This window comes from Cetorhinus maximus, chromosome 24 (assembly GCF_964194155.1).
Source record: "Cetorhinus maximus chromosome 24, sCetMax3.hap1.1, whole genome shotgun sequence".
NCBI lineage: Eukaryota > Metazoa > Chordata > Chondrichthyes > Lamniformes > Cetorhinidae > Cetorhinus > Cetorhinus maximus.
The window spans coordinates 33,744,683-33,762,074 of record NC_135902.1 but is presented as its reverse complement, the minus strand read 5'-3'; the positions used below and the strand labels follow the sequence as shown (position 1 = coordinate 33,762,074).

Sequence of the window (17,392 nt, the reverse complement as noted above, 5' to 3'; positions counted from 1 at the left end):
TTTGTATTGTACGCAGCATGGTTTCTGTTTCATAATATATTTTATATCATCCGATAAATGCTTACTGACAGATTAGGGAGCCTTTGAACTTTTATAACAAATGTCATTCTGTTTAGCATCCCCACACACCAACCTGTTTAAGTTCTTGTGCTTTAACTTTAATTGGTTGCCGAGGTTTGTGTTGGCTCAGTCAGGGGCTTCCTGTGCTAAAGGTCGGGTGTGGTCGACGAGGTTCGTGTTGGCTTGGGTCAGGGTCTTCCTGCGCTAAAGGTAGGGTGCGGTCAGTGAGGTTCGTGTTGGCTTGGGTCAGGGTCTTCCTGCGCTAAAGGTAGGGTGCGGTCAGTGAGGTTCGTGTTGGCTTGGGCCATGTCAGCTCAGTCAGGGACTTTCCACACTAAAGGTTGATGAAGTTCAAAAAAAGTGCGGTTTTTGAATGTTTTTGGATTTATGGATAATGGATACTCAACCTGTGTACTCATGTGCTACACTTACCGACCCATCACTCTTCACCCTCTCTGCAGCCTCCACCGGATGATCAAGACTTGGTCTACCAATATAAATATCTTGTGTGTGCGAGTATGCAGATAACAGGTAGACCAGACTGCGAATATTTACATAATTATCATCGTCAACATGGCAAAACCACCTAGAAAACAATGTTTAAATAGAAAGGGCTTAATATTTAAGACAATACACCGCTATAGGGATGAGTTTTATGAAATTGGAATAAAAAAATTCTAACTTTGATTTATTACAAAATAAATTAATCTGTTTGCAAAATTAAAAAAATGGAGACCTAGCAAGCTCCAACATGTTTCGCAGAATAAAAGTTGGGTTTTTACAAGAATTTAACAGCTTCATTATTACTTTTACACATACCAGCCTTTTGTTTTAATTTAGAGATTTCTTTCAAATTCTCAAACTGCGATGGTGCGATTTAAATTAATGTTCTCTGGGTTATTAGTCTATGCTCTGGATTACTGGCCCAGTAACATAAACAGTACACTAACACGCCCTTTTTAGCAGTATTATGGCGCAGCCAATAGTAAATGCTGAGTTGTTCAAAACTCAGAGGGAAACTTGAAACAACTACCACAACTAATTTTGCAATTTGTATGTTTTGAGATGCAGGCTTTGAATTCAGTAGTAATAAGACCAACTAATCTTATAGGTTTTTCCAAAACTAGATTAAACATTTATTGACAAGAAAAATGATTTTTAAGCACATACTTATGTCTACAAATTACTACTATAACAACCACTAAATCCCCTAATTAATCTGACTCCCAGTTACAACTCCTTTGAGGCATCATTAAGACACATAGATTTTAAAAGACTCAGGCAATGAAACATGATACCCTGAACAATCCAATTCAAAGTGAGTTTTCTTAACTTCAGTTCTTTGTAGACAGCAGCTTGAGGTGTAGATGCTGAAGGCTTTTCACACTTGTTAGATCTTAGAATGCTTACACTTACACCCAGCCTTCGCTCCTTTATACATATTTTCCCCTTTGAATGCAAATTCCCATCGTTTCACTATGTCTTTGGACTTAGCCTTTCTAATAATAAAAATCTCTCATAGTACTAAGTTTACCAGTAATCTTTGAGAAAAATAAACACACTGGGCAGAATTTTCCCCCCATCGGGAGGGAAGTTGATGGGCTGGCACATGCAGACGCACTTCCGATCGGTGCCCCCGATCGGAGGTGCGGCACCATTTTACGTGGGTGACCCATAAAGGCCCGCCCAGTGTGACGTCCGCAGGGAAGCGCTATGCGCTCCCTGCGCGGGCAGGGGAGGGGGGGGAAGAGAACCCCTAAAATCAAGAATGCGCTCTTTCGCGCACGTGCACGAAAGAGCGCACTCATCTCCCTGAGGCTAAGTGCTGCCTCAGGGAGATCGGCTCTACTTTCAACAATATTAAAAATAGAGAAAAAAAAAATTCCCTTACATGTCACCTAACGTAACAATGTCACATGAGTTGGGACATGTTCATAATTTCCATAACAACTTCATTAAAATTTTTAAAACCCTACATGAAACCTCATCCCGCTGGTGGATGAGGTTTCATGTTCTTTCTCCTGGCCAAGGCTCCTGGCCTGCCCGCCAACCTTAAGGTTGGACGGGCAGGTCCTTTAATTGCTTAATTGATCCTGTCAATGGCCACATTTCAAACCTAGTTCATCTTCTAATACATCAAAGCCTTCAGACCAGCTGCCTTTAGTCCAATCAAGTCTCACACACACACACATATATAGACACAGATACCACATGACAATAAATTCTAATAACATTATTACATCTTCCCGACAGCAGTCAACATTCCCATCTTTTGTGGAACAGTGCGTTGTAGTTTCAAGCATTTTATTCCTGTATCTCTTAGCTACAAACTGTTAATAAGAAAAGGAAACAACTAGCTTCCCTGATTGAGTAAGCAGGAAACATGCTAAATTAGTTTTGAGGTTGTTGGCCATTAGAATCTTTAAAAAAAAATGATTCTAGTCAACTAAACCACAAATCTTCCAAAGTAATTTGTCTGAGCTAAAGAAAACCAAGAGAAAACATATTTTGTTTGCAACAGACTATTTCCGAAACTGGAGTTATTAGATTCCTAAAAATTACACAGTGCATTTTCATAATGAAAACCCTTTTTCATCTATTCTTTTCCAGAACAGAGTTTTGTACCAGAGTTGTTTAACGCTTAATATGCCATTTCTTCAATTTAATTTTTTTTACAAAGGCTTTGTCACAATACAGCACTTTGGTATAATAGACCACTACAGTAAACCATGAAGGATGATAATAAGAGCCTCTGGAATAAAAACATTAGGTTGTCTAAATCTTTTAAAGCTAACTTAAATAAACTTGCAAAATCTGTCAACGTGTCTTTAGCTGGTTGAATAGCATCAGAAGCCACATAGCTCACAAGGCAAACACGAACGTCTAACTCACTCTGTCACTTTATTTTTCTATGAACTTTAAAGTCCTGTTGTTTATTCCTGTGGTTTTCAAACTTTCCTGTATTGGGAAGGAGTGGGGGTGCGTTTGAGAAAGGGGATCCACTAGGACAGCTCCCCTATCCCCCACAGCCAACATCTACCGCCCCCCGGGCCCCTAATTTGATGTCAGATAAGCATCGCCTACCCAAGAGATTGCAGGAAATATATATATTTTTTTAAATTGTACAGTAACAGAAAATACACTTGTAAGCCAATATTCACAGAAAAAAAATCAAACATGGATAATGTCAGGGCCTCCTGGAAGAGACCCCAGTCTGAAAACCAATAGTGCATCCTATTAGTTGGACACAAGCGTACAGTATAACTTTCTAAACATGCTTACTTTTTTTTGGATTCAATGAACTTGTCATATTCAACAGACATCTTACAACAAAGTGCTTGGCGTGTATGTGCAGCAGAGCAGTTTGTGTTAATCATGCGATCTCCTAAACAAAGAGAAAACAGAAAGAAAAAGTGATTAGTTCATCATTTGAACAACATCCAAAATTACTCTCATCCGGCTCAATCTGCTTTTAGTTGAACTCGTTGGATTAAAAAATTTTCTTCCTCTATTTCTAAAATATATACTTATTATTTACAATCATATACCACAAACACATTCTATTTGAAAAAAATAAATATTTGCTTTTTGAAAATAGTGGTGATTATAACTCAGTAAATTCATTAGCCTTTCCCCTCTTCATTTACAAGACTGTCTTGAAAGAACAGGCTCCCCATTATGAGCCTTTCCAACACACCATGACCTCCAATCCAAAATGCATGTTCTTTAAGGCACCTTGAGCAATACAGAATTGATATAAAACTGTACATTATGTTACCTTTTAAAATAACTCCCAAGATAGCTTTGCAAGAAAGAAAAAGAACTCGTGTTAATATAATGCCTTCACATTTTCTTAAAGTACTTCGCAGTCCAAGAAGTCACATGTTCACGGTTGTTATGTAGGCAAATAGCAGGGTCAGTTGTTTAAATATGATCAGATTTATGCTGAAATCAAACTGATGTTGCTACATTTAAAAAAATAAAGTACTGCAAGTACATCATTTTATAAAACAATCACCATTTTATGGAGCACAATGCTCAGCAAGTTCTTTAGCTGTTTTTGACATGGTAACTTAATTAACCTTTTTCTCACATAAAGAACCTACATGCAGCCATATGCAGTAGGGTAGAAGCAGATAGGATGGTACAAGCAATCAATTTCTCTATAACTGTTACTATCATCACAAGTAACTACCAGCAGTGGTTGAGTTATGGACCCAAAGTCTTCACCTTTGGACCCTTTCCAGACTGTTCCAAAGGATGAGGCATGTTGAAACTGAAACTGCTTTCCTTTGATGATTACTCAATGGGTTAACAAACATACAGAAACACTGCTTCCAATCTCTGTCTTACTGTGTCTTTGTTTGTTGTTGTGTATTATATATTCAAGCAATGCACTTAATAGCCCTTAACAGACCTGTGATGTTGCTCGTTCCTTGGCAACTAGGAAGCAGAGCCACAGTCATTTCATTGTGCCTGCTTAGTAAGCATTCCTTTCCTAAGGAGCATTGTGTGCATGGATTCGACTTGATGACTTCAGGGTAGGTTAGTGGGGGAGGGGAAGCATGCAGCACCACAATCATTGAGTAAACACTTAACTAATTGTGGAGGTCTACAGGTCAATGATAAGACTGGCAATGTCAGCGCCAGATGAGAATACTTCCCCACCTGCAGAAATACACTTCCACCATGAAACACTTCATCTGTAGCCTGTTGCAGAAATGATAAAATTTATCACTTCATAACTTGGGCACCAGTGATCTTCAGATTAAAAATTATGACTCTCCAATATATGATGGGAAGATTTATTGATATTAGAGTGTGTCTCAAATCCTTAGAAATCGTGTATGACAGTAATGAAGTCACTAGTTTTCAGACCACTCCATTATGCTCAACAAGGGAAAGTGTCTATACTGAGGATTGAGGTACCTGTCCAGGCACTACTCCATGAGAGAACTGAGACATGCCAGGTCAGATATAGATATACAAGTCTCATGCAAAGCACAGTTCCCTCTTCCCATCAGCAATAAGAAAAAGGCATGTAAGGCCAGTTAAAACCGTCTTCCAAGTAATATCTCTTTAATTTGTTTATGAGATAATTACTCAACCATCTGTTCTAGGAAGGTTATAGGATTCTTTTAATATTATTTCAAAATGTTTTTAAAGACTGTAAAAAATGGAAATAGGTCAGTTTGTGTGTACAAAATTTGAGCTATTTTTATTTTTTACGCAAAGATTAATTACACTTTCACATTGCCAGGCAATTTACAAATGAAATGCACTCAGGACAGATGTAAATGAAGAATAATTTATCATTTTTTTTACATCAAATCTCATCAGTGGCAGTTGCAGAACACAAACTGTAAGTGGTTTATTGAAAGTTTCTAGAGAATTTCAGCTAATCTGTGAAGGAAGTCAATGAATGGGGCTACTGAAATACTTGAAGGAACTAGGTTATACAGCTGAACAGCAGCCAATCCACTTCCCAGTGGAGTAAGGACAGCAGGCTTCTTCACCAGTTGGTAAAGTTCCAGGATAAATTCTTGCTTCTCTACTTACCAGCCTTTTCTCGCAATTCTTTGTCTTCCCCATCTGTGAATATGAATGTCTAGGAGAGAAAAAGAGTAGTATTAAGGGACCTTCTGGTCATCCCTGTTGAATTATTTAGCATTACCAAAGTCAACTATGTGATGATACAGACAGCACTGCAATTGATATTAAGAGTTAAACTCACATATGCCCATCTCAAGTGAACTGAAATTTAAGGATATCCGTCTCCATTGAAATGATCAATTGATCGACCTATAAACAGAGGTGAGCCAAACCACAAATACAAGGGCCTGGACTTTACATGGGATCTTAACAGGGAACTGCGTACGCCAGTATTATCCCCTGGAACTGACCGTAACTTCAGAATTTAGCACCAAGTGCAGATTAACGAGGAAATCCTGCAGTTTGTGGTCTGTCACTTACTGCTCCAGGGCATGCCACGCTGTAGTTTCCCCCTGCCGCATCCCCCCCATGACCCACCAGAGCCAGGAAATCAGTTGATATTGAGAGAGCTTCACCATTTCTGCTCTCAATCACTGTTTGGCATCCCATAAAACGTTACATCTTGTTCAATCAGTGTAACTAGGCTTTTAGCAACAATCAGAATTATAATAGATCTGAACACTGTATCTAGCCCTGAGAAAATTTTTTATATTTATGGACTGTTGTTGTGTCATCAGCAAAATTAATTACTAGATTTTTAAACAATCTTGGAAGGTTCTCTGTAATATTTCAGCTTCTACTGTCACCCAAGGTGCACATCCCAATCTTTATTTTGCTGCACGTACAATTTTTAAAAAGTTATTTAATTATTATTGCTTTTCATTTCCTGGCGGCTGTCTATTAGAATTCTTTAATGTGGTTGGCTGCCTCAGCAGCTTGGTGACATCACTGCAGCTCCACGCTGGGAATCCCCAGCATAGAACGCTGCGGTCTACTGCACGGTGAGAAGAGTAAAGTTCTCACCATGGGGGCTGCTCGTGTCTCTGTGAGGCTTTCTTCAAGGTCAGCAGTGAGCATCCTTGTTTCGCTGCTGACCACAAAATCCAAACCTACATTGTAATCTTTCTAGTCTACCTGTGGTACCCATGATTTGGTGATATCTTGATATGGAGACTGAATCCAGATCTGGTCAGTGTATTTAATGCTTAGTGGAACAGGATGAGAGGTTTTTTTTTCAATAAAGTAATTTGGACTTTTTTCCCCCCACTTCCCTTTCATCCATTGCATCACGAATAATAAAGGAACCACTTAGAAGTCCGCCACTAGTGAACTTTGACCTCTGGCAGTTTTATTCCTTCTGCCACCAATAGAATTATTTCTTTTCTTTGATTCCACAATTACCAAAATTCATCTGAAATAAATGCGATAATATATCACTACTACGTAAAAGCTGTGACCAATTTCAATTACAGGGCAATGTACAGTTTTATACAACACACACTTTAAGCATCACTCTGGGAATATTGCAAAACTTATGGTGGTTGGTTATAAATGGCAAAGGCTTTAACCCTTTTACAAATGAGGAACAATATTTCTCCGTAATGCAGGTTCTCCCTGTTTTTCTAGATGTTTGTTTTGTAAGAAGTAATGTCAATGTTCTCATAGACAAAATAAAATGGAGGAATGAGGTATAAAAGTAGTATAGTGGTTACTTTTTCAAAACCAAAAGTCTAAGCAAAAGCCTTCTTAGGAATGAACACCCTTGCAAATCTACCCAATTATACAAATGTTATTTAAAAATAGGTTACCAGAAATTCAGCTATGGTTACAGTAAGCGGTTTGCCTATGTTTAGACTGAGTCAACCTAATCCCCAATCTTGAGGGAGTTGAAGGATTTAACTGTGGATCATAAACTACTGCACATTTTTTTTAAAGAAAACGATGGCTCAAGCTAACCCTGAACAGCAAATAATTAAAATTTAGAGCCATTAATATTTGGTCATGTATCATATAGCTTATTTAATATTAGGTTGCTCCTCCTGGTTTTGGCCTCAAATCATATAACTAAAGTTCAAGGTTAGATGCACGGATAACACTATGTCTGTTCAAAACTCCACGCACCAACAATTATGCTCTGCTGCACAACATTTCCTCAGTACTGCGCTATATATTTATCTTTTACACATGACTTTCTGTAATGGTCACACTCCCACAATTCTTTGCTAGGATAAATATTGTACTTGGCAACAGAAAGCAAACATCTACATCACATGGCACATATCCCTGCCATGTTTAACTTGCAGAGTCTTAGCAGATGTAAAACTAACCATCCACTAGGCTTCCACGTGGAGCACTGAACAAATGTTTATGTTAACCCAAGGACTGCTAACTTCCCTTGCACTTCTAAAAGATGTACATTTGTTGGATGGTATTGTGGCATAGGACGATTAATGCACCAATTCACAATGCCACAGAATGGTAGGATGTGGATTTTTATTTACAGTGATCTCCTGACCTCGGCTGCAGCGGGATGGTGCTGGGCAGACAATAGTCAGAAAGAAAAGAAATAAAAAGGAAAGTTTTTTTTTTCAAAAATATACTTTATTCATAAAATATCTAAAAGAACATAATGTCCTAGAGGCCCTGTAGGAAAAGGAGATGGTGGATCCTGTCAGAGCAGACTATCAAAGTCATTTGGCAGAATGCCTCATCGCCAGAACTTTCAAACAAACACCAAGACATAGCTTGGCTGGTGGTGAGAAAGGCCCTGTCAGATCCTTCCTACATGCTCAGAGTCCTATCCCCTCTGAACATTGCCCTTGAGGTGCCTGTGATGGGGAAGAAGCTGTTGTTCACCTCCTTCTGGAATATGCCTTTGCAAAGAAGGTCTGGAGAGAGAGGTTTTGTTGAGGTTCATCCCGAGCAGTTCTGTGATGCAGGTCTCGGTGCTCTATGAACTGGTCCCAGGAACGCACACTGAAACAAACATCAACTGCAGCTGAGGGATCATCGACACAGTGAAAGACGCTCTTTGGTCTGCCCAAAACGTGTTGGTCTTCCGATGCAAAGAGTTGTCCTCGACCGAGTGTTGCAAACTGGCACATTCTAAGGTTCACGGCTACGCGCTGAGGGACGCACTAAAGCTTGGGGCAGGAACAATGGGAAAAGGTCACTTTCTAAGACCTTTCAGCCAAAGTGCACTAAAGGGCTGGAAATTGTATAGAATCCCACAGGCTGTATGGCTCACATTGAATGTATACAGTAAATATTATATGTATCATAATTGTATTGAAGCATATCAGAGTGCAACATGTTCTACGTAGAAAATTTGAATATCATTGCACTTTCTGTAATGACTATTTTGAAATGTTTTGTAATGTTCTTTTAGATAAAAAGGGGAAGTTTTTAATTTGACCATTTATGCATAATTCCTGGCACTTAGTCCAAAGTACCAGCGGCTAGGATGTGGTAAGCCTTTCTTAACTTAGGGGTTGGTTGCCCAAGAAGGACTAAAGTAACAGAAGAATATTTGAGATGGATAGAAGAAAGTTCAATTTTCTTTTAAACAAAGCTTCCATTAAAGTTTAAAAAACACAGCTTTTAATATCTCTTTTTAAAAGCTTGACATTCATTTTTTTCCAATTTAGCTTCTGTGAAGCATACTGGGATTTCTTTGTGTAAATACAAACTGTCATCCAAAATTCAGTCCCAACATCGCTCCCCTTTTGACTTAGTTTCACTCTATTTTTGTTATAATTTCTGTTCTTATTTTTCCTTACTTTCTCTTGTGTCACTATTTGGCCTTTTTATTCTCCTGTTCCCCATGTTTGTTTTTTTCAGCCTCTCTTTGTTCAGAGGAAGCAGTTGGAATGAACTTGCCTGGAGGAAGATGCTCCCCTGCAAGATAAACTCAGTACGATATAGGAAAACTAGGGAAAATCGGAAAGAACTTCAGTTTATGTGGCTTTCATCCTTTCCTTTCATGAAACCAACGACTAAAATTAAGTGTTGTGTGTGAATTTTCCAGTGAATATTAATCACAATCTTATTGTCACCTGCAATCTTTTTGATGTTGTTGAGCATGGATTCTGGCACAAGTATGTTATCATAAGGCCATAAGACATAGGAGCAGAAGTAGGCCATTCGGCCCATCAAGTCTGCTCCGCCATTCAATGAGGTCATGGCTGATCTGCTAATCCTCAACTCCACTTTCCTGCCTTTTCCCCATAACCCTTGATTGCCTTACTGATTAAAAACCTGTCGATCTCAGCCTTGAATATACTTAACAACCCAGCCTCCACAGCCCTTATGGTAAAGAATTCCACAGATTGACTAACCTCTGAGAGAATAAATTCCTCCTCATCTCTGTGTTAAATGGGCGCCCCCTTGCTCTGAGATTATGCTCTCTGGTCCTAGACTCTCCCACAGGGGAAACAACCTCTCAGCATCTACCCTGTCAAGCCCCTTAAGAATCTTATGTGTTTCGATAAGGTCACCTCTCATTCTCCTAAACTGTCATCTGTACGACACTGCTCTGCGAGTCCAGAAACAAGAGACGGATTACCTCCACACCATATTAAAATCGACTTCAGTACTTCACAAAGTGTAGCTGACAGTGGAAGCAATTAAAAATGAGCTTGCCTTAAGATCCTTAGCTTGGAAAACACTCCTGTGTATCCACTTACAACAAAATACTGTTTGGTTGGTAAACTCACATGTATTCAGTTTGCATTTCCCATCAGTGGGTATTGTGGCAGTCATAACTCTCCATACAGTTCATGAATGATGCTTTCTGCATTAATAATTGCTGACTTGGCGAATTACCACAGAGGGCTGCAGACTCCTGTGGAATTATACCCCTGGGTGAACCACTTGCCTGAGGACAGGAGAAAATTGGCAGGAACAAAAACTCAAATCCCTGGAGTTGTTCATTAAGCACTTTGGTGTGCAGCCAGTATTCTCACTGGGTTGGCTATTCCATAAAGTTCCCTAGGTCAGAAAAGAGCCCCCTTGAATAATCTAACTTGCAGCCCTCCCTAAGCATTTCCAGACTTTAAAAAAAAACATAGGAATAGCGCATGAGCGAACCCATCATTAGTCCCATGAATACACAAATAACTGTAGAATTAATTTTTTAATCCAATCATGACATTGATATTTTACATTTATAAAAATATAGTCTGGACTGGTTTCAACTCTCCTTCTTTTCCTTCCTTTTTTTTGTATAAACAAATGCTGGGCATCTCTCTCCCTCGTTAGCAACCTGCACTGACAGAGCCAACCAGGAAATTGCATTTGCCACCATGGTATTTTTAAAAAAATCATTAAATCATCCTTAAAAAAAAGCTTACACTGAGTAACCAAGGAGTAGGAGTGAGCCACAGTGCAGGATATACCAAAATTGAAACAAATAAAACAGCAGGCAATCTTAATTGGAAAGTAAAGATAAGGTAACAAGAGGTTTGGGTTTTAAAAGCACGCAGATTGTAGGATGAAAGAATGAAATGCCACCGTCTGGGGCTCATGGGACAGAATGAGTTCAAGTAGGGTTTCTGGATTTCAATAGGGTAGGGATATAGAGAGGAGAAAGAATTTTCCCAGGTATGGGAGCAGCATTCACTTTTTTTTGGCTTCATCCAGAGTTATCGAAAGAAAAAGCAGCTTTTGGCAAATAAAAAAGGGGAAACTGCTTCAAGGAGACATTGGCAGTGCTGACCAAAGGCCAGAGGAGGTACTGAAGTTTAGAATATCAATAGATGAAGCAGGACTAAGGGTGTAACCATCCAGCAAAAAGACGAGTTTGTTAGACTTGTGACAGATGTGTCTTTGAGATGCCCATTATTGAAGATCATGAAAGAGACAAGGTGTATAGATTCAGCCATGGTACTGCAAAAAGGACAGGTTGTGCAATGTAAAGGAGTTAATAAATTTAGAGTTCGATTATTAGCAAGACTGGATAGGATTGAAAGGATAAAAGCAGATGCTGGAAACCTGAAATAGGATTGAAAGGAGGTCATTGTCATGATGGGACAGATAGTGATAAATGGTTGTTCTTCAGATTGGAGGAAGGTTTGTAGTGGAGTTCCCCAGGGGGTCAATGTTGGGACCCTTGCTCTTCCTAATATATATTAATGACCTAGTGTGCAGGGCATGATTTCAAAATTTGCAGATGATATGAAGATTGGAAATGTTGTCAGCTGTGATGGGGATAGTCTCGATCTTCAAAAAGACATAGACATCTTGGTGGATTGGGAAAACAAGTGGCAGATGAACTTCAATTCAGAGAAGTGTGGGTGATTAGTTTTGGTAGGAAAGATATGGTGAGACAGTATAAAATAAAGGGAGAGCCTCTAAAGGAGGTGCAGAAACAGAGGGACCTCGATGTATACGTATATAGGTCATTGAAGATGGCAGGGCATGTTGAGAGAGCAGTTAATAAAGTATATAGTATCTTAGGCTTTATTAATAGGAGCATGGAGTACAAGGGTAAGGAGGTCATGTTGAACTTGTATAAGACACTAGTTAAACCTCATCTGGAGTACTGCATCCAGTTCTGGGCACCATACTTGAGGAAGGATGTGAAGGCATTGGCGAGAGTACAGAGGAGATTCACATGAATGATTCCCGGAATGAAGAACTGTAGCTATGAGGATAGATTGGAGAGGTTGGAACTGTTTTCCTTGGAGAAAAGGTGGCTCAGAGGAGATTAGATAGAGGTATTCGAGATCCTGAGGGGTGTGGACAGGGTAAATAGTGAGAAACTGCTCCCACTCAAGAGGGCACAGATTCAAAATAATTGTCAAAAAGAGTAAATGTGATGTAAGGAAAAATTTTTTCTCCCAGAGGGTGGTTAGAGTCTGGAACAAACTTCTTGAAAGGGTGGTTGAGGCAGGTTCAATCAAGATATTCAAAAGGGAATTGGATTGCTACCTGAAAAGAGAGAATGTGCAAGGTTACAGGGATAAGGCAGGGGAGTGAGACTAGGTCGGATGCTCTTTTAGAGAGCCAGTGCAGACTTGATGGGCCAAATGGCTTCCTTATGCACTATAAAGATACTGTGATACATAGTGGGAAGGAAGGCAAAACCCTACAGAATCTCTAGAGGTTAATGCAGAGTCAGTAAATAAGCAATCAGCTTCAGGATAGATAGATAAGTAAAGGCAGATAGTTAAGATAGTGATCTGAAAGGAAACCAGAAAGTCCATGAATGTAGTTTTAATAGAAAGTTACATAACAATAAATTATTTAGAAGTGTTTAAATCTTTGGAGATGTCAGAAGTAAAGGTCGATAATTTTACAATTATTAACCACAAAAATTATGAGACAGGCAAAGCAGTGATGATAAGGAATGGTCGTAAGGATGATAAAAATGTTTTTATCTGCGTATATAAAAGCTTTTAGTAGTTTTGTCCGTTAAAATCAAAATCAATTATTCTTTCATCTACTAAAACCATATTGAAATAGGTAATCTATGTTCATCAGTATTCACAACCTGTTATCCTCAAGTTTTATTTTTAATCTGAATATCCCCATTCACTGTTTCAAATCCATTACCATGGCAACTTATCCATCTACTTTATAAAAGGCATCTTGTATGTTTACACTAGATTCAGCCTTGAATTCAACTCTGAATGTGCCGCAGCCTCCAAAACACACAGTTAGACACCCTAGATTTCCAAGCCTCCAGCTTTCATGGTGCAGCTTTGTTTGTTAGTTTGCAATCGCTTTGCGTCAGCCGATGTTGAAAGAGCCAACAACAAGTGATAATAATGAAAGCTTCCTTTCCTATAAAGTGCATGTTTCTTTTGCAGTTGTTATGGAATTAGGGATCTGAAGCACTGGAGTCAGAGCAATCATTTTTAATAAGACCTGTAGTCACAGAATTGAAATTGTATTAAACTAGCAGTCCAGCCAAGTATGGATGAACACTGGATCACAGGGATTTAAATAATTCAGCTACAGCAGTAACATACTCAGTGACTGTAATAAGTTTGGGATGAATAATTAGCTAAAGTACAGGTGAATATTACCTCTTTTTTAAAAATGAAATGGTCATTTAACAATTCATTTTAGTGAAAATGTAGTGGTATTGGTGAATATAGGGAAATGTGCTTAAAGTTGGGTGTTGCCCACCTTTGGATGCCCCGAGTTCTGTCACGTTTCATGGATCCTGAGGCCAATTTTAAAGACAGAAACATACTATCCCAAAGATACTTCATTCCTGCAGCATATCTAACTGAAAAAGGTCGTGAGCTCTTTGCTTTAAAAAGAAACTCATTAATGGACAGTATGACAGAGGCACAAGTACAAATTCCAGACTTGACAGACACAAGTCCTCTCCTAGGGATCAGGTTTGCCAATCTTAAATTGTAATTGATACTACTTCAAATCAGTTCAATGGATCAAATGGTTTGCAATCTCTATTTCCTGTACTAGAGTTTCAAACAAATTGTTAACCTTAGTTCAGGGGGAACTTCTCTTGCTCGTGAACCAAACTCTGTCTCCTGACATACTGAACCAAACATTGGCATGAACTACTACCCTGAAACTCCAAAGAATGGCTATCTAATTCCCTGAACTGAAGAACACAGGATCAACTGGAGAACTAAAAAACAAGGGGAAATATTGAGAAACATTTGTTTTTAAATAAGTGATTACTAGGCAGTGAGTCTCATCAGGTGGTTCAGGCGATATCATGTACTGTGCAGTATAATTCAACTAGTTTAACCATCATCAAACCCATCCACACCCGCAGAGATGAGATTACAGCCTGGTGTCACTCTGTATATCAAGAAACACAAGAAATAGATGTAGGAGTAGACCATATGGCCTGTTGAGCCTGCTCCTCTATTCCGTACGATCATGGCTGATTTTGGGCTTCAACTCCATTTTCCTGTCAATTCCCATATCCCTGGATTCCCTGAAAGACCAAAAATCTGTCCATCAAGTATCCAGTAAAAAAGAAACTGTTGGATTGGTAAACAGAAATGTATTCAGTGTTTATTTTCTACAGTGGGCATTGCAGCAGTCATAGCTCTCCATACAGCTCTTACATGATGTCTTCCTCGTTAATAATTGCTGATGTGGTGAGGGACCCATACCACAGAGAACTGCGGACTCCTGTGGTTGCCCTGAGGACAGCAGAAAATCGGCGGAAGAGAAAACCTTCTCCCAGGAGTTATTCATAAATGAGTCTGGCATGCAGCCTGGATTCTGACTGGATTGGCCATTCCAAAATCATTCCCTGGGTCAGAAATACTGAATACACTAATACACTGAATATTGTATATTGTATCAAAGTTGTCAGACAGGTAAGGAAGTATTGCCCAGTGAAAATTCTAAGATTTTGGTATGTTTCTTTTTATTTTTATTTCTAATTCCGACAGTTCAAATTTCATCCATGTAAGCAAAATACACTGGGCACTTGTCATGCTGTTAACGCTCTCGGACGTTCACGTGTGCACAGTACCGGGTTCTTTGAGGCCTTATTAAAAGTAGCTTTTAAAAGTCCTGATGTTTTAGCTGAAATCCGAGAACGTGCAAAAAGAAATGCTTTAAGGAAAATATCCAGGTTGATTGCTGAGCCAGTCTAAACATCTCTACAGCTCAGCGCAATAAAAGTCTATTTTTCCCCTCTCTCAAGTAGATTTCTACTGGACAAAGAAGCACTCACAAGCTACTGAAAAACAGGCAGAGCTGCTGTGTTCAGCCAGGGCAACTCATAAGACAATAGCACAAGAAACAAATAAGTGAGGTAGCTTTGAAAACTGGTGAAAAAATTTGTTTACTGGATAATTTCCTTTCGCTAATTCATACAAGCATTTGTACCACCATTTGGACAGTTTAATAATTTGCCTGGTCTCTGCTTCAGAACCTTTGCAGGTCCCTTTTTGGACAGGTACCTGGAGAAATTGCAGTCAAGGTCACTCGAGCCCAACTGCAAGGTGTGCAATACATTAAAAATACAGAGCCCACAATCTCATTGTGCAGGATCTTAGGCAGAACAGCAACATTGTGAGGTCACATCACCGTCAGCCTTGTTACCTGGTGACAAGCAGAGGGTGCCGTCAACTGGTCTGGTGACTGGACACAACAATGCAACGTATACTACAGAACATAGATGTAAGATGCCAGTAACGTGTTCACCGTTGTACAGGCACGGTATGCAGCTTAGTAAGACTTAAGATCCCAGCTGATGTTACTACTAGACAAGTCAGATCCCAGGGTGGAACTTGACTTGATAGATCCTAACTTTTATTTTTTGTTTAGAAACATGGAGGGCAGCTACTGAACAGAGTCACAGGAGTCAGCTGATGAACTTTTACCAAAAGAATGAAACATATATTAAACAAGAAAAGATGAACTATATTACAATACTCCTTCACCCACGCCTATACCTTAACAGATATATTCAGATTCGTAAGGATAACAAGTTACAAAAGCTATCTTATACTCTAATGTTCACAGTAAGTACACAGTCCATGTAAACCAATAGGTGACCTGTGGTCAGGCACACCACACTCTGAAACCAAGTGACAGATGCCACCCTGAAAAGACGCTATGGATCTCATCAACTCCCCCCAGACACTTGTTACACCGTGAGCCAACCAATCTCACTGAACTCCATCTTGCACCCGAGGGTTTCCAATCACCACTCTCAAAGAACCCGCTTTGGAATCTTCTCCCAAACGATGCTTTCTCTTAGACGCCTTCCACAAGGGTCCACCTCCAGGGTTTCGAACTCTCCTTCCAATGTTCCCCTCCCCTGGATTGCCACGTGCATTCAAGCTTCACCTTCTACGCACTCTCTCTCAGATACTCAGTCGTACCCACAGAACACCATTGCTTCACATGCCTCGAGTAAAAAGATTTACAGGCCTTCGGCTGTCTCCTTGGACCTTCTGGCTTCTCGTAAACCTATGTTGCTTTAAGTCTGCTTCTGACAGCTTTCTTCTCTTTAATTTAGAGCCCTTGCCTCTGCCCCTTGCTTTCAAGTCCACTGAACAGGATCTTGTTCCAGATTCCTGTCCTTGTCCTTTGACTTAACTTAAAGGGCTTCTTGGGTCCTTTCTCCTTTTTCCTTAGCAGCTGCTCCCTGCAGTTCCCTCTTCCAATAGATTGCTGACAACTTGGTGTAACTTTAAAGCAACTCGTCTAAGATTCTTAGATTTATTTTCCTCAGCAATCTGCTAGTATGTCCAGCTAGAGAGAGACTTAAACTGCTTCCTCCACCTTGGAGCATAATCACCAATTGAAGTCAAACGGCTTTTCTGTTTCTCCCTGTGTGTGGGGCTCCTGTTGCTAGGCAGCAGCCCAGTTTTTCTACCTTATGTTTGTTTTAACTCCCCTTCAAGAGTCATAAAACCTTATTAAAATGCAGGCACCTTTTAAAATTAAACTAAAACTCAAGATCCCCCCTTTCTTAACACACAAATACAGCAATACAAACCAAACAAACTTAAAACTAAACTCAGTCCTAGTACACGTAAAGATAGATACAACTGACTTAAAACTCTCTCTATTTCCTAGCAAAAGAGGCGAACAGTGTCTATAAAAATGGACTCATCATGACTCCAACATGTATTAGATGTAAATATACTTTCTCCAATGCCAATTCAAAAAGCTAGCAGACTGGTACAAAAAATAATTTAAAGGACTCTTGGAATGTTAGCCTTCATCTCAAGAGGGCTAGAATACAAAGGAGTGGAAGTTATGCTACAGTTGTAGAAACCTCTGGTTAGGTCACATCTGCAATACTGCATTCAGTTTTGGGCCCCACATCTCACCTCAGGAGGTGTATACTGGTCTTGGAGGGAGTGCAGCACAGATTCATAAGAGT

General features: G+C 39.5%; 1 protein-coding gene across 1 annotated transcript in view; it reads right to left on the bottom strand.

The window, feature by feature from the left end:
* Nucleotides 1-17,392, bottom strand: part of rfng (RFNG O-fucosylpeptide 3-beta-N-acetylglucosaminyltransferase) — a 42,851-nt gene that overhangs the window by 16,294 nt on the left and 9,165 nt on the right. Inside the window, exons 2-4 of the mRNA XM_078570979.1 lie at nt 5,620-5,668; nt 3,343-3,445; nt 493-646 (exon numbers count right to left, since the gene is read on the bottom strand). Coding sequence (XP_078427105.1) covers nt 493-646; nt 3,343-3,445; nt 5,620-5,668 — 306 coding nt within the window. The remainder of the gene's footprint in view (nt 1-492; nt 647-3,342; nt 3,446-5,619; nt 5,669-17,392) is intronic.